This window comes from Schistocerca gregaria, chromosome 8, assembly GCF_023897955.1.
Source record: "Schistocerca gregaria isolate iqSchGreg1 chromosome 8, iqSchGreg1.2, whole genome shotgun sequence".
Lineage (NCBI taxonomy): Eukaryota > Metazoa > Arthropoda > Insecta > Orthoptera > Acrididae > Schistocerca > Schistocerca gregaria.
In genome coordinates, this window is record NC_064927.1 from 292,767,839 (window position 1) to 292,788,762 (window position 20,924).

The window sequence follows — 20,924 nt, forward strand, 5'->3', positions numbered from 1 at the left end:
CTTTACGCCATTTCAACTGTCGTTTAGCACTGACTAAGATATTTGGCTTACGAGGAGCTGCTCGACCATTCTGCACCACGCAGTGTCACTTTGCTGGCTGGACTGATGGTAGCATTTTGTAACTCAAGACTGATTCCCTCCACCGCTTTGAGGCGATTTTGTACAACCACCTTGCACAATGCTCGACACAGGAACATTGTTTTGGTTGTGGTGGTAGTAGTTTTCAGTCGGAAGACTGGTTTGATGCAGCTCTTACGCTACCCTATCTTACGCAACGTACATTCATTTGAAACTTCTTGCTGCATTCATGCCTTGTTCTCCCTCTACAACTTTCATCTCCCCCCTTTCCTCACACTTCCTTCCGTTTCAAATTGACGATTGCTTCATGCGTCAGGGTGTAACCTTTTAACCTATCTCTTCTTTTAGTCGAGTTCAGCCATAAATATCTTTATCCCCCGTTAGATGTACTACCTCCTCCTTAGTTAACTGATCTACCAGTCCTATCTACAGCAGTTTTGTCTAGCATTACATTCAAAAACCTATTTTCTTCTTTTCTGCAGAATGTAACGTGCATGTTTCATTTCCTGTAAGATTTTCTCCAGAGAAACAGCTTCGAAAAAGACTTGCTAACAATTAAATATATATTCACTGTCAACAAACTTCTTTATTTCAGAAATGCGTTTCTTAGTATTCCCAGATTGCACTTTATATCTTCTCTTCTTTGGCCACCATAAGTTATTTTACTGTTCTTCTAATTTTAGTGTCTCATTCCCTAGTCGAAATCGCTAAGCATCACCTGATTTAAATCAACTACAGTCCATTACTGTTGTTTTATTTGTTTTGATACTCATCTTATAACCTCATTTCATGACACTGCCCATTCCGTTGAACTGCCCTTCCAAGTGCTTTCCCGTCTGCGAGAGAATTACAATGTCATCAGCAAACCTCAAAGCTTTTATTTATTCTCCTTGAACTTTAATGCCCTTCTCATACTTTGCCACGTTTCCTTACCTCTTTGCTTAGTGTGCAAATTGAATAACACCGGGGATAGTCCACAAAGCTACTTCGTTCTCTCTCAGCCACTGTCTCCATATAGCGTCTTTCGATTCTTATAAGTGCAGTCTTGTTTCTGTGCAAGTTCTGTATAAACTTTCGCTCCCTGTATTGTATCCCTGCTGCCTTCATAATTTATTCCAGTCAACATTGCCAAAAGCTTTTGCTAAATATAGATGCTATAAGCTTAGGTCCGCCTTTCATTATCCAATTCTAAGATAAGATGTAGAATCAACATTGCATCGTGTGTTCCTTAATTTCTCCAGTACACAATCTCATCTCTTCCAACGTCGCCTTCTATCAGGCTTCCCATTCTTCCCTAAACAATTATTTTCAGTATTTTGCAACAATGACTTAGTAATATTAACACCTGTCACCGCAACCTGTCTCGTATTTGTTGCACACGAGGGAACAGTTTTGTCATTGCTGACTCTCCCAAGGATCTTAATAATTCTGAGTGTCACCTACTCCGGAGGCACTGTTTCGACTTAGATCTGTTGGTGCCCTGTCAAACTGTTGTCGCAGTATTGTATATTCATTTGCGATAGAATATTTCTCTTGAGTAAGGACTATCGGCAAATGGTTATAGCTGTAAGCTACAGTCTACTGCTAATAAATGGTCCATGACTGCGTTACCAATGGACGTTTTGAAAATTTCTTAATCTATTAGAATACATCAGTCTACAGTTCTTAACTGAGGACAGCTTAAATGGTGAATACAGTGTGTGTAAGACTGTTTCAAAAAGTCCTACTTAACGTGTCCTTTATTTCTAATATCTACGTCGTCAACACTAATCCTCCTTCCTTCCTGTCTTATCACTTTCTTGCCGAGTATTAAGTTGTGCAGATCCACGTACGATTATCATAAATTTTTGCGAAAATATTAGGCCACAACTTGTTCCTGATGCAATAGTAGAATACAATCTAATATTTCTCTTGATAAATAGTTATAGCATGAAGACCAATTACAAACCAGTCAAGTCAATAACTGAGTCGCCAAGCTGAAGAATATCGCAAAGCTACCATTCCAGCTCACCTGCCCACGGATCATGTCTGCTTGTGAGTTCAGGTACTCGGCGCACACTTAAGGTGTAACTGGTGCCAGTATTGTCGATCGGTGCCCATTTATACGGGCGGTGCACAGTGCGCTACGTATGCCACTGAAAAAGTCTGCTCCCGCTTCTTGCTCCACCCCCGCTGGCGCCAAAGCGTTTCTTGCCACGAGGTGGTGCGTAGGCCCAGGCAAACGGGAGCGGCGAAAGCCCGGGTCCCCGTGGCGGCTCAGATCGTCCGCCCGCATGGCACGCGATTAGACACGGCTCCGAGACGCAGCGACCGCGGCCCCGGACAGTTTCAAAACTCGTCACGGGCGTGCACATATCGGAACGCCCATCGCTGCTACGTGCAGCAATGCTGTGAACTACTTTCTTGCGGAAATACTCAATGTTTTTTCTCTATTAAAGCAGTGGTTGCGCCCACCTGACGACTGTAGCCAACCCAACTCTCTTCTTATCGCGCAGCCATTGATTACTTTGCCGTCCTCGTGTTGCTTTCCTACCAAAGCGCTGTGTGTATTGCGAAGCGTCACTCAATGGAGACGATAGTTGTAGAATTTTCTACACTGAAGCCTCTGAAGTACATTCGTGTTCGCATATAAATGAAACACCTTGAAATCACACTCGCGGGAAAAACGTACTTCTTTGTACTTTTTTAAGGCTAGATTTGTCTCAGTACTGTTGTACAGCCATGAGTAGATTATTTTCATTACTTATCTTCGCACTATGTCGTGTATGTTGTCGTCTGTACACTGATACATTCTTTAAGTTTGTCCTTGGCTGTAAACTTTTTTTTTTTTTAAGTGTTTCCCCTGGCTTCTGCATCTTTCAGATTTGAGTGTCACTCTCTGACTCTCTAAAATCGGTCGCATGACACCTCCTGTCGTTACGTTATTACTTTTTGTAATTTCTTCACATACAGTTACATAACATAAATGTATCGTCTAAATAATGGAAACATTTTAACCACCGTAGGCTGTCAGTTTTATTCCTTTTATGTACCGTGCATATAAATTGCATTACTGGTCATTTCGGGCCTTAGGTCATTATCAAATGTCAGCAATATAATATCAAAAGTATAGTAAGTAAGTAAGACATATTAGTGAACAACATCACACTTGCACATTATAAACGTTGCTTAAATTACTTACAGGATACTGGAAATAAAAACGTTGGTTTCGTGTTACGTGGGGACGGGCTCGTTCGCACACATGCACATTTTTTTTTCCTTTATTGAGTTTAGATTCCCCCCTGAAAGGGCGGACTGGGAGCAGCTTATTACGCCGCTCTTCAGCCTACAGAATTTGTTTTAAAAAGAAGATAATGAAAAGTATAGTTGGCGATAAAATCGGTGACTTAAAGGTAAAATGGCAGAAAATTCTGGAACTTAAAACATAAAACATAGGGTTGATGATGCGAATAAAATACGCAGGAAGTAGAAAAATAATAGACAGACAATTAAAAAACACAGCGACAGTCTGGTTTCCGTTCGCAAGAGATATAAAATGCACACCCAGCGACAGCATGATTTCTGTTCGCAACACTGTGGAAAGATGCACAACACTGAACACTCACTGAAACACTGCACTAAAAACAATGGTTCAAATGACTCTGAGCACTATGGGACTTAACATCGTCCGTCATCAGTCCCCTAGAACTTAGAACTACATAAACCTAACTAACCTAAGGACATCACACACATCCATGCCCGAGGCAGGATTCGAACCTGCGACCGTAGCAGTCACGCGGTTCCGGACTGAGCGCCTTAACCGCGAGACCACTGCGGCCGGCCACTGCACTAAAAAGTTGGCACAAATATGACTTACCACAGCCGAGAGCAGGTGGGGGGAAACTGGACAGATGACGGAAAAAAAAGAAAAAAAAGGGGAACGAGAGGAAAAGTGAAAGGGGGAGGGGGGGAAGGAGCCAATGGAGGATGATGAGGATCAATTAAAGGGGAGGGGGACGCCGAGCAGATGTGCAAGGGAGTGGGGAAGGCAGAGGAGGGGAATACAAAAGGACTCGGGGGGGGGGGGGTGAGAAGGGAGGTAGGGAGAGGTTAGGTGGGGAGAAAACACAGGGTGGAAGTGGGGAGGAAGAGCGAGCCCAGGGAAAGGACAGAGGAAAGAAGGGGGTTGTAGATCAGAGTTGATAGGAGGGATAAATGGAGGGAGAGAGGGCATCATCTGGGAGGGGGAGTTGATCAAAGTCACCTTGGGAAAGGAGATGTAGGGTGTAGAGATGGAGGGTAGGGGGGATACAACAGTGAAGACGTGGCAGGGGGCGGGGATGGGAGAGGAGAGGAGCAACCAGGGGGTGAGGGGGTTCAAGGCAGTGGGAGGTATAGAGGATGCGGATATGCACATGCACATCTCAAATGTTATAGATCTCTTACAATTACTAATCAGCTTATAAGAACAACTCTTACAAAACGTCATGTAGCAAGGAACCTTACTAACAGATGGCTTCCTAGCCCTTGCACTTTCGTTTAGCAGCGTACCGTATACGTCTCTGCACTCATACATGCACGTAACTGTAACTAAACACGGAAAACGTGTGTTAACAAAGTAGAGCCTGCAGTCGTGTGATCACAGCCTTGTGTACATCACTTTGACCACATCACTACAGTTCCCTATGCCCATAGCTTTGTGAATGCAAAATGACAGGTCTTAGCATGCTCTCTGGTTGATGCATGTTTCCTGTGATTTGTAACAGTTATGTGTATGAATGAGGGCGGAAAAGTACGCACTATGCTCCTAAAGGAATGTGCAAGGGCTATGAAGCTACCTGTTAGTAACATTCACCTTTGTATGTGTGGGAAGGTATCTGTCTCCATGTAACACAAATCAAACGTTTTTAAATGTGACACTCCTATCACCAAGATCATGTAGGTATTTAAACAATTATGGAATAAACAGGCTTAATATTATCTGCGAGATGAAGCAGACATCCTCCGGTGGTTAAAAATACTTCCATCATTTAGACCTTGCTTTTTATGGTGTACATACAACAACAACTTATTGAAATATATGTAAAATACAGTGTATAACAGTTACATATACACATCAAAAAACGTTTTGCATTACCCCAGTTGCCAGAACTCATTAAGATAGATGTTGACTGTGGATATTGTATCACAGACACAGTCCCTTTGACAGCCGATCAGTTCCACTCATTCCACCAGAAAGGAGGTACACGGCTAGTGTTCTCTGTACTTCAACCTTGCCTAGACTGTCGATACCGCGGTTCCATCGCCTCTGCATTGTTACATCGCGTCAGGGAGGGCTCTCAACTGCGACGTCGTCAGCGCCTGTTCAGTCCCAACTTTTACACAGTCCAATTTTATTCGCACGAATGATGGTGAGGAAATGATGAGGAGAACACAAATACCCAGTCCACAGGCAGAGAAAATCTGCGGCAAGGCCGGGAATCGAACCCGGGGCCCCGTGATCCCGAGGCAGCAACGCTAGCCATTAGATCACGAGCTGCGGACAACAGGGAAATGTCCAGGCGTCTCGGAATGAACCAAAGCGATGTTATTCGGACATGGAGGAGACACAGAGAGACAGGAACTGTCGATGAAATTACTGGCTCAAGCGGCCCAAGGGCTACTATTACAGTGGATGACCCCTACCTACGGATTATGGCTCGGAGGAACCCTGACAACAACGCCACCATTGATTAATGCTTTTCGTGCTGCCACAGGACGTCGTGTTACGACTCAAACTGTGGTCAATAAGTTGCATGATGCGCAACTTCACTCCCAAGCTGGCTGGGGTGGCCGAGAGGTTCTAGACGCTACAGTCTGGAACCGCGCGACCGCTACGGTGGCAGGTTCGAATCCTGCCTCGATGTCATTAGGGTAGTTAGGTTTAAGTAGTTCTAAGTTCTGGGGGACTGATGACCTTAGAAGTTAAGTCCCATTGTGCTCAGAGCCAAATTCACTCCCGACGTCTGTGAAATGTTCCATCTTCGCAACCACATCACCATGCAGCACGGTACAGATGAGCACAACAACGTGTCGAATGGAACGCTTAGGATTGGCATCACGTTCTCTTCACCGATGAGTGTCCCATATGCCTTCAATCAGACAGAGACGTGTTTGGAAACAAAGTGGTCAGGCTAAACGCCTTAGACATACTGTCCAGCGAATGCAGCAAGATGGAGGTTCCCTCCTAGTTTGGGGTACCATTATGTGAGGCCGACATACGCCGATGGTGGTCATGGAAGGCGCTGTAACGGCTGTACGATTCGTGAATGCCATTGGCCGACCGATCATGCAACGATATCGGCAGCATATTGGTGAGGCATTCGTCATCAGTACGACAATTCGCGTGCCCATCGTGCACGTCTTGTGTATGACTTCCGTCAGGATAACGACATTGCGACATTGCTCGACTAGAGCGCCCAGCATATTCTCCAGACTTGAACGCTTTCGAACATGCCTGGAATAGATTGTAAAGGGCTGTTTATGGACGACGTGACCCACCAACCACTCTGAGGGATCTACGCCGAATGGCCGTTGAGGAGTGGAACAATCTGGACCAACAGTGTCTTGATGAACTTACGGATAGAATGCCACAACGAACAGAGGCATGCATCAATGCAAGAGAATGTGCTACTGGGTGGACAGCAGTCTGGAACACCACCTCTGAAGCTCTCGTTGTATGGTGGTACGACATGCAATGTGTGGTTTTCATGAGCAATAAAAAGGGCTGAAATGGTGTTTATGTTGCTCTCTATTCCAATTTTCTCTACAGGTTCCGGAACTCTGGAAAAACCGAGGTGATACAAAACTTTTTTTGATTTGCATATTTTACTGAGCGCCTAGGAAGCAACATAACACACTCATGAGCAGCTCAATTAGAGACACCTATTCAGTAATGCGTTCGCCTGATTATGGCTCGCAACGCGTTCGGTTTTGGACACTAACAAACACTAAAAGCATTTCGAACTCATAGCTGCCTTCCACTCAGGTTGCACCCCAATGTAGATCATCTTTTTAAAGTAATGTCTTCTTGTGTTTGGTACATAGATGATGTCTGTCATTTTGCGTAATTTATTTTAGTTCGCGCAGTCATAATAAAAGCGCAGAGCTGTTCAATGGTTCAGTAATTTTAGTTAGGAAATATAACAATTCGCAATAAAGATTGTTTTTAATATACAATAAATGTATAAGCAGCAACAAAGTTTCTCATGTAGTATAATTAGTTCCCTTAATAATTCGTTTCTGTTTAGGTTGTAATTTATATGTTAAAGATCATTAAGAGATGCTAAGATCTGCTTCAGGGGATAGTCAGACAGAGCCAAATTTTCATTTTAGCGTTTATTATTCTGCGTTGTGCACTCATTTAACACCCGCCCGCGGTAGCATCTTGGACGTTATAGGTCAATATGAATATTTAATTTCTGATGAAGGCACTAACAGAAGTGTTTAAACCTGGTCGAAAGACTTAAAATTTGTGACCGAGGGGTTATTTAGTTCAATACTGCCAAGCATTTTTTTTTAATTTTATGTGGTGATTATTGCCTTACGGATTTCACAGTTCCCACCTTTGTCTATACAGATGTATGAGGTTTTCACCTTGTCTCCGGTCCCACACCACTCCGAGGGACACTTCCCGCCTACAAAGCGAGAACTAGTTATCTGTCACAATGCGAATTCACGCATGCAGTACGCTACCCTCGCAGAGCCGTTGTGTGCTGCGCGGCACGGAAGGACGCACTTAGTGTGGACTTGCCTTTAGTCTTTTCAATTATGGATTGGTAATTTCAGAAAGAACTGATTCATTGCTTATACATATTCATGTGAGGAAATTCCCTTCTGTTGATCATCAGACAAACATTCCTATTTCAGTGATCATCGGATAAACATGCCCTCATTCTCTTGGGTTTTTCTGGTTTCAGATAAGAGAGACACTTTCCAAGGTAACACATAAAATTTAGTGAATCAATAAAGGTGAAATTTATACTGCATATCTACTCGTGATGTGTTACTGGAACACTCTTTGTCAAAGTTTTGTAGTTTACCACATTCATTGGTATAATAGAAACACGATCTGCACTTAAAATAATATCTTCATAGTCATCTGTTGTCTTTTGTTCACATCGATTCATCATCAAGAAATACCCGTTGTACTTGCTCAGATTGTGGAACATAGAAACGTCCCCTTAGAAAAATTTATGAATTACTGTGCTGGTAAACCCCTTACGTTATTTGATTTTCAAACAGTTGAGCAAAACTGAATGTACTCAGACATTTCTCTCTTTACTTATTCTGATCATCACTAAACTGACACACAATATTTTTAGCGCAAGGCAATCTGACTTTCAATAATCCCTACAATTAATGTCCCTGACTAACAATAACCTATACCTTTCATGAATCTTAGTTACTCGAACTAGTGCAATACAGCAAGAGCCAATACTGCCAGCTAAATAAAAGATTCTAACTACTGAAGGCACTAACTACTGACATTCATAGTTAGCAAATTAAATATTTTGATAGAGAACAAACAATGTATTTACCTTAATAGTGTTCAAAAATCACAATATATATATCAGTTCATGACATCCAGTCTTACAAATTTGCGCTCTCTGATGAACACACGTCCAGATAATCCGCTATCAAAACTCCACCATCTCACTGCCCCCATACACCACTGCTGGCGGCTCACCTCCAACTGCGCAACGCTACGCCCTGTTCACATCCAACTGCCCAACACTACAATACCAAATACTCCAACAATGCAAATCAGCCACAGACTGCACACAGCACTCTCAGTGATATTCGTACAGAATGCTACATGGCGTTCCAAATATAAAAACCTAAACAGCCTACTTACATTACCCCCTATGCTCCTCACAAAAAATTTTACAAATTTTTTGGGGCACTGGCCATTACATATTTGTTAAAAAAATTTATATTAAAACTATCAAGTATATCAAAAGCACATACTTATCCATACAATGTGGGTCAAAAGTTAAAATTTTCTCACAGTCCATGAAGACAGTCCTGATCATTCATCACTGTAGTAATTGGAATATTTTTTCTCAAAGTCTGAGCAGTAAAAGAAAATGCACATGATATAGTGGATTTCCTTGCAGTCTTGAAGAAGTAGTGTTGTCCTTCCAACGGAAAGACTGTGCTGACTCTTGACATGCAGACAGGTAATGGTCCACAATAGAGCAAACCCACAGCAGAGTCAGACGAAGTTTAGAAGAATATTGGTAGGAAGGTCATCAAAGAGCAGACCCACTGTAGTCCTGGTAGAGAGGATGGTATTGGTGGGCCACCACAGGTGCAGACCCACTGCAGTCCTTGTAGAAATAATGGTATTGGTGAGTCATCAAAGATGCAGACCCACTGTAGTCCTTGTAGCGATGGCCAGCAGCCAGCTGCTGTGACTGTTCAGGTGCACAATCACCATCGAAATATCTCACAGAGAATATATCAAGTCCATAAACCATCACTTGTACACTCACAAAGTTTTTGGAATTCTCCTTAGAACCAGCAATGCTGTTAACCAGTCCGTTGCTGAATTAAAGTGCTAACAGTCCCAACTTCTCACATATTGTGCATATACTATGACCAACAAAAATGTGTGCAGTGAAATTAATGCTTATAAGTTACTTAATTTGATGAACTGGTGTCAATTACAATTTTATAACATGAGAATACAATTACAAAGATACACATAATATCATTAAAACATAATAATACAGATAACATTTGTAGTAATAAAGGCTTTACAAAAGAATAGAAATAAACATATATATCAGTGTTACAGGAATTATGACATAAGGAAAGAAATAAAATAATGAGGATAGTTTTCGAAACATTAATTTCACACATGAGCATTAAAATGAAACAAAATAAATAATGTCTAAACATTTTTACAAAGTAAATAACATAGTATTAATGCAAATTATATTTGAGGATAACACTACTCCTCATAAAAGTGAATGTAGCTTAGTATTAGAAGAGAAAAAATTCTATTAAACAGTACACAGAGACTGGAAGAACACAAATACACAAGGGTACACAAACACATAGCGAGATAACACAAAAGGAAAGGACAGGGTTTGTTTTACTGCGGTACTTGTAATATTTGAATTGCAAACAAAACTTTCTCTACTTCTTGGTGATCTCCCTTAGTTCTTCATTATTCCCAAAGTCCTGTCTATACCTGTTGTCCCTAAACCCTACTGATTTGTCCATACCCTCTTTCAAAATAATTATCCTTCATTGTACACTACTCATTTTTGCCCAAATCTTTTTCATATAACTTCTCAATGCATTCTTTCCCTATTGTCCATAGTTAGTTCCTTATATAGTATCCCACCCTCATAAGCTAACTTAAATCTACTGAGCTCAGAAACATAAACTAAGGAAAAAGGAACTGCAGCAGTACAAAACAATTAACAATTAACACAAACAGCAATGGCAAAAAAATGCAAATTGGCAAATCAGGCAGCAATATATCTAAATTAGCAAAGCAAATGCAGCATTACAACTAACATGAGCCAATGCGCAGCAACAAGAAAAATAAATCGGTAGTAAAACTAGCTTAATACAATACAAAATTCAGTAGAACTATGCCTGGCAAACAGCAGTAGCAAATGCAATAACTTATATATAAATATGACAAACACATAAGCAGGAAAAATAGTACACTAAAGACAACAATGCAGATTAGGGAAACGTCTATTCACATCTAGTGTCTGTCATTAAAGTGGTGCACCACAACAACTTATTCTAAAAAAAAATTACCAAGTATTTGAAAAGGAGCAAAACTGAATGTACTCAGACATTTCTCTCTTTACTTTTTCTGATCAACACTAAACTGACACACAATACTTTTAGCGCAACGCAATCTGACTTTCAATCAATACTGCCAGCTAAATAAAAGATTCTAACTACTCAAGGCACTATTGATATTCATAATTAGCAAATTAAAGATTTTGATAGAGAACAAACAATGTGTTTACCTTAATAGTGTTCAAAAGTCATAATATATACATCAGTTCATGACATCCAGTCTTACAAATTTACTCTCTCTGATGGACACATGTCCAGATTATCCGCTCTCAAAACTCCGCCATCTCACTCCCCACATCCACCACTGCTGGCAGCTCACCTCCAACTGCGCAATGCTAAGCGCTGTTTACATCCAACTGCCCAACACTACACTACCAAATACTCCAACAGACTGCACCCACAGACTGCACACAGCACTGTCAGTGATATTCATACAGAGCGCTACGTGGCGTTACCAATATAAAAACCTAAACAGCCTACTTCCAACATGATGAACACGGTATAGTAATGCCAGTAATTCACACCGAAGACAGGACTGCTGCACCTCGATACGCACCTGTGATAATGTGCAAACTCCTGCTCAGCGAAACGCCGATTCTCGAAGTCGATCAACAGGGAGGGGGCTAATGGGGGAGGAGGGGGTTTGGGGGAATGCAATATAGCTTAACAAAACGAGAGTCAGGTCCCTCCACCGACAAACTGGTAAAATTTGGTGTTACTTAAAGTAGTTTTTGGTAACTATTTTGGAGTTCAGGGTAAAAAAAAAACTTATTTTAACATGGGAGATTTTGTAAATTACGTTAACCATAAAAAGATCAACTTACAACGACTTTTCATTAATTTTCTAGCCTCAGAAAGTGGCGTGAAAATAAAAACTTGATCTTGACATGAATTTTAAAAAATCTCTAACATATTTCACTGGATATTTCCGTCTTGTGCCCAAATTGCCATGCTCATTCTTCTCTGTTTCTTTTTAATGAGTATGTCAACCCGAGACTGGGGTAGTAACTGGTGAAGTAATATTTTCAGTGATTTCTGGTGTCGTATTATCCAGTGTAATATGATATTCCATTTGGGGGGTGGGCTATTGCCCCCATAGCTCCCCCCCCCCCTTACCCCCACCATTCCAGCGCCTCCGGCCAAGGGGTTTAATATCAGATGTCTATTTTGTAACAAAGATGTTTACAGTCTCAGCTACTGCATACAGTTTTTGAGTAAAAATTTCCACGTAGGCACTGGCTCTATACAATTTAAACTGGGAAGTACTGGTTATAGCTACAGTATACACAGCAGGCGACGACTGAATCGACTATGCAAATGTACCTCATCGGAATATGAACCGGAATTGTATAATTACTATAAGCAGCGATTGTTTCCAATAAGCATTGTGTATTTGCACAAATCAGGAATGACTGTTTCAGTTTATTACTAAATTTCATAAATTTCACAAACTCGTTTTTAACATTCATAATGGTGACTGTAAAAGGAACATGTAAGGAGAAGGCCACTTACTTTGTATGAAATAGGAACATTTTCTAGATCAATTTGAGTGCAATTATAGAAGAATCTGAGAGAAACACGTTGTCTGTCACTTATACACTTTATCTGACACTTACATCAAGAAGAAATTTCATATATAATAAAATGTTCGTCGGCTGTAATTGTAATGTATCGATTTAGTGTAATGTATCGATTTAATGTTACATATTTTCGATAGCACGAGTTTATCAGCCTTTTATTAAACAGATCGATTGCAAGAATTTTAACTTCCTTGGACACATTTATAAAGCTTGGACACATGACAGGATATATCGTCTTTAAGTATTAAGGAAAGCATTCTTGAGTAAAAAAGATCGTGGTAGGCAGAAAAGCAGTGGCGGGGAGCACGGGTCGCAGTCGAGTCCTGAACGAGATGTGACGATGATCAGTCGGCTCAGCTGAGGAACTCTGAATCAGAGCAAGCGGTGGATAAGAGCTAAGAATTGAATGTTATTGCAGGAAAGCCTTTTGGAATTTGGTTTTGACGTGCAAACGATTCAGCAACCAAAAAATATATTTTGCCGCATTGCTTATCATGCATTTAGCTCTTATCATAATTTTTTAATTTTCATTGTTCAAAGATTTCAAGTGTTAGGTAAACGAAACGATTTATCAGTCATATGCCTAAGGTGTTAGGAAGTTCCATACACATCTTTAAGTTAAAAGGAGAGTTTGACTTAATAAATTAGAAGTAAAACTGACAGTAGTTTTATACTTCTGTAGCGTTTGGTGTGTTTGATAGGACAAAATTATTTTATTAATAGGAGTTTTAATATTAGATTTGCAATTTTGAGAAAATTAAATAAGTTCTGATTTCATTTCAATCTTCATTTATAATAATCCTCCCTACTTTCTTAAATAGCATACATTTCGAATACATTTGGAATACAATAACCACTAAGAGCATTGTTAGCAAATGAACAAAATGGTGAGTGTCTAGAGTGTTGTCTTTCATGAGATGTGGCTAACTATATCATACAATGCAGTGTTTTTCTCTTTCAGAATCCCAGTAGCATTGTCACTCGCAGCTGGCTGTTACAGAATAGAACTGAACATCTATTGCAGGTAAGACAGGGCTTATTACAGAACTCTTGTTGCCTGCAGTGAAATAAATTGGAGGTGGACTCATTCTGCATTTCAGCTACTGTGAGTGACGAGGTTAATTTCATTTAATACTGTCAAGGTCCAAAGTTCCTTTCATCATAAATTTCCAAATTAAATAAATATCATTTTATTAAGTGTTTTTGGGAATTGTCCATCATCAACTACTTCTAATTAGATACTTCCAACTGGTATGTATTCTGCACAGTTAATTGAGTGTGCATCTTATCTTACCCGATAATGAAAACAACAGAGTAAGCATTCACATACTACAGTGGATCTAATGGGAGCAGTGATACTATTCCGTGAGAGCCTCGAGAAGTTGTTTTATGTAATGGAAATGACATATGTCAGTATTATCACCAACCTGTAACATAAACCAATTCACTTGTCTCTCTCGAAAGATTGTGGTAATATGCTGTGGTACAAGAATGAGTTACTTGTCATTGCCCTTATCTCTCTTTGGTCTTATCTTCTACAGCCATTCAGTCATAATCTGAATACTCGATGATGTAGACGTTTATAGAAACGTCTTCATTTGGTGTTTCGAAAACATGAACATGTTTCAGTTCAGTAGCGAATGACACATTGGTGAGCCGTAGCGCTATTAAGTTCTCTCTGGGGCCACTAGCTCAAAGGTAGTATCGACTGTCCCTCTTGCGGCCCTGTTGTCAATATCTATGAGTATGAGTTGGTACCCGTAGGTTGTGTCCCCCAAAAGCTCTTTGCTTGCCGATATATATACGGGTTCACTGGCGTGAGAAAGGTGGCACCAAGATTAGGGACTGGCTGTAGCGTCACGACAACAGGGTCAGCGTCGACTACAAGCAGAAGGCCGACATCTCGTCGGTTGGTTGGTGACATCTGTGTCAGAACACGCTCGTGGCCTGGCTGCCCCCTTCTACCTGGCTCTCATCGGCACCACTCAGTAACCGCATCGTTGCACCGAGGTTCCATGGAGCTGCTTGCTGATTAAGGGGGAGTAACATTCTCTAATCCTAGTGGTGACTGGTGTCATAGTCTACCCGACCTGCTAATTATTTTCTGGTTTGTACCCGACCTTCAGAGCTTTACTCGGTCGGCCCTTTGGTCGTAAATATAGGCTGTAGTGTTGTACTAGACACTAGCTGTCGTTTGAAAATTTCTTCTGATATTATATTACCCTTCCTTTATAGTTCATACCCGATCATTGTTTTAATGAATCAGCTGCTGGTCGAAATTAGAGTTGGATCAATTGTACCAGGGCACTGGTTGCTGTTAAACAAACAGAGGTCTTGTGGTCAAATTTAGATGTTAACCGGTTCAACTCTTTGACTGTAATTGTATTTAAGATAATCTGAACTACCTGTTGTATTAATCTGTGCGTTCCTGTCTTTGAAAGAAGGGGTCATTATTGGTGTGTTTTTATCTTGTGGTTCCGCCGAGTGACTTCTCTCTTAATACCTGTTCACATGTAATGTTTTAAAACGTTCCTTCACAACGTACATCATAACTAAGAAGCAATTAACTTTACAAGGAAATGTTTATTGAATTCGGTTTCGTTATTGTTGGTTACAAGCTTATGTACGTAAATATCCACACACAAATAAAAATGATACTCATATCACAGAAAAACGTTATTGTTAACAGAATGCACATAGGGATCAAAAGTATGCAGGCCGGAGTGGCCGAGCGGTTCTACGCGCTACGGTCGCAGGTTCGAATCCTGCCTCGGGCATGGATGTGTGTGATGTCCTTAAGTTAGTCCTAAGTTCTAAGTGACTGATGACCTCCTCAGTTTAGTCCCATAGTGTTCAGAGCCATTTGAACCATAGCCATCAAAAGTATTTGCGAAGGGCTGCAAAATTCAATATGGGTGGCTGATTTGGGAGGATGGGACCAAACAGTGAGATCATCGGTTCCAGCGGATGAGGGAAGGAAGTCGGCTATGCCCTTTCAAAGGAATCATCCAGACATTTCCCTGGAATGATTGAGAGAAAGCACGGAAAACCTAAATCTGGATGCATTGATGCGAGTTTGAGGTGTCGTCCTCCCTAATGCGGGTCCTGTGTACTAACTAATGTGCGACGTCGCTCGGTCACTGCTTATGGAATGTGTTCGAGTTTCTTAGAGCAGAGCTGAATGGGGTAGACGGATGATGATGATTATGTAATATTACTTGAATGTGTTTTATCTTAAACACAGATCAAGGAATGTGAACTGATGAAACTGAAAAGAAGTGTGTTTGAAAACCGATCTCACTTGGTCAATGCGAACTGTTTGAACGACACTGTAATGTCGAACTGTATAAGAATGTAACCCGAAACACACGAAAATTTCTGCACTGACAAATGGCCCTGGTAAAATAAAGAAACTGACAGAACCTACATTGTGTAAAGGCAACGAAGAATTCACGTATCGTGAATCTCAACTGCAAAATGAAGTATTGGCAGAAACAGCAACACAGCAAGAGTCGGCAACAGCTAAAAAAATATTGCTAAAAACTTACTACCTTTGGTACAGGGAGCTTGGGCTGATAATCTTGACACAGAGTGCCAATGAGACACATGACTCAACCTTTAAATTCTGGAAAATGGGTTAGGAAGGAACTTATAAATGAGAGCAATTATAGACTCTAATATGAAAATTCATTTGATCTAATAACTTCCAAGATACAGTAAATTATCTCAGAAGATAATCAGTAGAATAATTATCGAAAACTCGACTGTGACGAGGGTGAAGTGGATTAACAATACAAGTCTGCAAAAATAAAAATAAACTTTTTATCTCATCAAATAATACTTTGTTTCATTTCAAAACCATTTTTATGTCCGTTTACTACCCAACGTTTGATCTGAGTCATGATTCCTCCTTGTAATAAATCTGCCACTAACGTAGTCCCAAAAATGTGTCCGTGCATTACACTGTAAACTCAACGAAAAAAATTCTGCTTGCTGCACACCACAGCTATCCACTACTGACTGTCAAATTTTCTAAGACTCCATAGTTATGCCACCTCAGACACTGACACCTTTGCATAACAACTGTTTCCAGGACCAAAATTCTTTAAATATACCATTTTGCATTACAAACATTAACACATCCAATAACATAATCAAAAAATAACTATGTTTCTATTGCTACTGCATGGCTGATTAGGGGAATGTGTTCGAAGTGAGAGGGGCGGAGGTGACTGGAGGTCAATCGAGGGAGAAGTTGCAGAATAGGACTGCACTGGGGGGAGGAGATCTTCAGGGAAAGAACTGCATTGAGGAGAACGGACGACAGAAGAAGAAGAACTATCTGTTGTTAGACGCTGTGAATAAAAATCAGTCTCCGCTTAGAATATCAAATTGTTTATCTTGTGCATTGGAAATGATCTCGTCAGATTGTCAAACTGGTGGAGCTGCATTGATTCCCCAAAAGTAGAACTCTCATCAGGACGTACATTTCACACATTTTCCAAAATGATGTAAGCGTCGGATCTTCTTTCTTGTTACGTTTACTTGAAAATATTTCCCTGGCACGTTATTTCTTCTTCGTTAGTAGAAGCTGAATTGTCAAGACTCTCATGAAAAATGTCATATTTAATACGTCTTCCACGACATTTAGCGTAGAATCGTGTAGGCATTCATCATCAGAACTCTGAAATGAAAAATTAGGCTATATCTTATTAATTTTGACGGTAAATGCTTTACCTTTATAAAGGGTTTCAGGGTATTATTGAGAGCGTCGCAAATTTCGATGACAATCAGTGGTACACTTTGTTAGATATTTTGAGCACATACAACAAACTCGTAAAGGAATCCCCAGTTGCCAGAAAGCGCGAAGTTATTGCCAGTCTTTCTCTTTGTTAGATATAGCACGTCAAAAATTTAAGTCGTTCTTGTTTATGGATGGTTCGATCACATCCAACAGATGTTCGAAGTCCGCGAAAGACAGTCGATTAAAGTTTTCCTACTGACCACTGTTGCCTGCAAGTAGTCCACTAAAAAGATTACTTCCACCGTACAACGCCCTACTCTTTAACATCGGTGTTACCCAGTGGCGATGGTTTTTTCTCTTCTTCTGTAACTGAGGGTGCAGCACGTCAAATGCGGGGCTTAACAGTCTCGGCTCGCTACATCTACGACAATGAGCGTCTCGGAGCGGGACGGCGCAGTCTCCTCTATATGAAGGTGGAGAGAGGAAGAAAGGGAAGGGAGAGGTTATTGCCGTCAGCTCCATGGGGATATCACGCTGAATCAGCGGAGATTAGTCAAATTGTATATTGCACTACTACGCTGGTGAGTTTAACCATTACGCCATGCGGGACAAAGCGTTATCGCAACTACACGGACTATTTCGGCGCGCCTCACTCCCGATCCACACTCCCATCGAGAACTATCTATCAACAGTTCCTGTCCATTTCCTCCATGTTCGCAACTCTGAGATTCCCACAGGAGGTCGGACGTATTTGTGCATCTGTCCTGAAAAAGTTGGATCTATTAGCCAGCTAGGCGTATTAATTATATGAATGTGTAAATGAACACAGCACATAATTTTTGAGTCTTCTAACTGGTTTGATGTGGGCCACCACGAATTCCTCTCCTGCACCACCCTCTTCATCTGAGAGTAGCACTTGCAATCTACATCCTCACTTTTTCTTGATGTATTCCAATCCCTATTTTCCTATACAGTTTTTACCTTTTACAGCTCCCTCTATAAAATGGAAATCATTCTATGATGTCTAATTGTTGTCCTACCATCCTGTCCTTTCTTATCGTCAGAATGTCTGTTAAAAATAACGTCCCTTTGAAAATTGGCTTTTACGATTAATGCAGCTGCTCTCCCCTGAAATTGCAAGTATGATGTTATGCATCTTCAGCATACTTTGCATGACCTTGCCGAATATAGAATTGTTCGAGTCCCAGCCGTGGGTCAAATTTTAATTCATTTCTCCAGCTTACATCAATAACACACCTAGCTGGGCAATAGATCCACGTTTTCCTGTTCGGATGCACAAATACGTCAGACCTCCTGTGGGAATATCAGAGAGGAAGTGGACAGGAACTGTCGATAGATAGCTCTCGATGGGAGTGTGGATCAGGCGTGAGACGTGCCGAGGTAGCCCGCACACTTGTGATAATGCTGTGTTCCGCATGGCGCAATGGTTAACGCACCCGCTTCATAAGTAGGAAATCACAGGTTCCAAGTCCAGTTCGGTACACATTTCCACTCGTAGATGCTGATTCCGTGTAATGTCCCGATGCAACTGACAGCAATGATCCTCGCCCTTTTCTTCCCTTTCTTCCGCTATCCACCTTCAATTTGCATGTAATTTACCACAATTGCGGATTCTACCTGATGAACGCATTCAAATAAGTACTCTTCTCTGCTACAGCTGTGCACGTCGCACTCAGTGTGGACCCGCCTGATGAGTTTACTGACATGCAAAACAATAACTGAGACCGAGTACAAAAAAAGCCTGCAGCGTACTGAATGCATTCAGTTGTAAGACATTCGAAGAAAACTCTGATTTATATTTGAAAATTGGCGTGCTGCTCCTTGTCAACACGTTTGAAAACTTTTGGTGTCTTTGTCTTAAGACATACGAACTAGACGCTACAAAGTACATTAGCTCACCTAATTTGGTTTTGGACACTCTGCTGAAAGTTGCTAAAGGTGATTTGCAACTAATAACCTACATTGAGTCACTCCAGTTTGTTGAACCAGGGGGGTGGGTGGGGGGGGGGGGGGAGTGGGGAATTGCTCACTATTCTTTCAGGCATGCAATTGTCAACAACAGATACATCTCCAATTATCATGACAACCATCAAAATATCATATACATTTTTTCCCATTGTGAATAACTTATATAGCTAGGAGATGTTGCAGCATCTTCCTGGATCTAATTTTGAATGGCTTCGTTCAAAGAGTGTCCAAATTTTTTATGTAGAGAAAATACTAGAGATTCGAACATGTGATACATACTTAAAGCAGATCTTGCATGCCCTGAAAGCTTTCGCGATTTACATTCAGATTAACCCTTATTTACAGCAAAAATGACATCCGTTTCAGACATTACTTGTTAAATGGGAAGAAGAATGACGTCATGCATTAAAGAAATTTGAAACAACCCTTGATAAACAATTTGCTTTGAAAAAATTCATAGAATCTTATCGTTTAGGCAAGCTTCCTGGAAGAAGCCACACATAGAGGTTAATACCACAAAACAGCATGAATTCGTGGATCAAGTTTGAGAAAAATTTCTTCCAACTCATGAATGTTACTGTACTCGATAATGATGTAAGCTGGAGAAATGAATTAAAATTTGTCTCACGGCCGCGACTCCAGAATGCCATATTCGGCAACACCATGCAAAGTATGCTGAAAATGCGGTACATTATACTTGCAACATCATGGGAGAGCAGGTTCGAAGTAGCTGCATTAATTGTTAAACCTAATTTTCATAAGAGCCTTATTTTTAACGAAATTGTACTTAGCAGACGAAATGTAATTTTCTACTAAGCAGTCGCAGTTAGAATGGTGATTTTAGATGTTTCGAAAACTCTCATTTGCAGTTTCGCATTATGGATAAACACTGAACAGATTTCAGCCAAACTATGTAAAATTGTGCTACACAGACACTGATAACCTCACATACCACATCAATCTATGAGGATATCAGGGGTGACGTGGATGCGAGGTTCGACATTCCGGGACTACCACCGAATAAAGAATGCAGTATTCTGCTGGTGAATAAACAGATGGTTGGTTGGTCTGATGGAAGATGAGCCGAGTGCGGAGCACTTCACAGAATTAGCAGCCTACGCTCAAATCCGTATGTACTTGAGACCGAATCTGAGCGCTTAATGCGCAGAGGAAAAGCTGTACAATCATCATCTGCAAATAGGCTCACCATTGACCATTACAAGCACTACATCCTGGATTCGGAAGTTAAAACCATTGACCTGCGGACATTACTTCATGAAAAATGATGATGATAATAATAATAATAACAATTATTGCGAACAAAGTAAATACATGAATAATGTAAAATGTAAATATTGTAGATAGCAGATTTTTCTGATGGAAGAAAAAATAGAAATACTGTAAATAATGTAATGTGATTTGAGTACCACCTTTTGATGGAAGAAAAAAATGCAAGTATTGTAAGAAATGTAAATTGAGGTTATTGCCACCTTTTTGGGATAAAATTTTTTTATGTGGTCCATCGTAATACGATTTAATTCTAAACTGCATTTACTTTTCGATGGAAAGTCAATGAAACATTGTAATTACATTATATGTAGGAAGTACAGTACGTTAAATATATATGGTGTAAATTGCATACATGTATGGAAATTTAGTACTCCATTAAAACTGCTCATATA

The 20,924-nt window shown here is 40.6% G+C and overlaps 1 protein-coding gene across 2 annotated transcripts in view; it reads right to left on the reverse strand.

Moving 5' to 3' along the window:
* The window catches only part of LOC126285399 (cuticle protein 19-like), a 98,640-nt gene extending 96,481 nt beyond the window's left edge, over positions 1–2,159 (reverse strand). For both annotated transcript variants that reach the window (XM_049984743.1, XM_049984745.1), the window contains exon 1: positions 2,090–2,159. In XM_049984743.1, coding sequence (XP_049840700.1) covers positions 2,090–2,104 — 15 coding nt within the window. In that variant the 5' untranslated portion in view covers positions 2,105–2,159. The remainder of the gene's footprint in view (positions 1–2,089) is intronic.
* Positions 2,160–20,924: the final 18,765 nt, after the last annotated feature.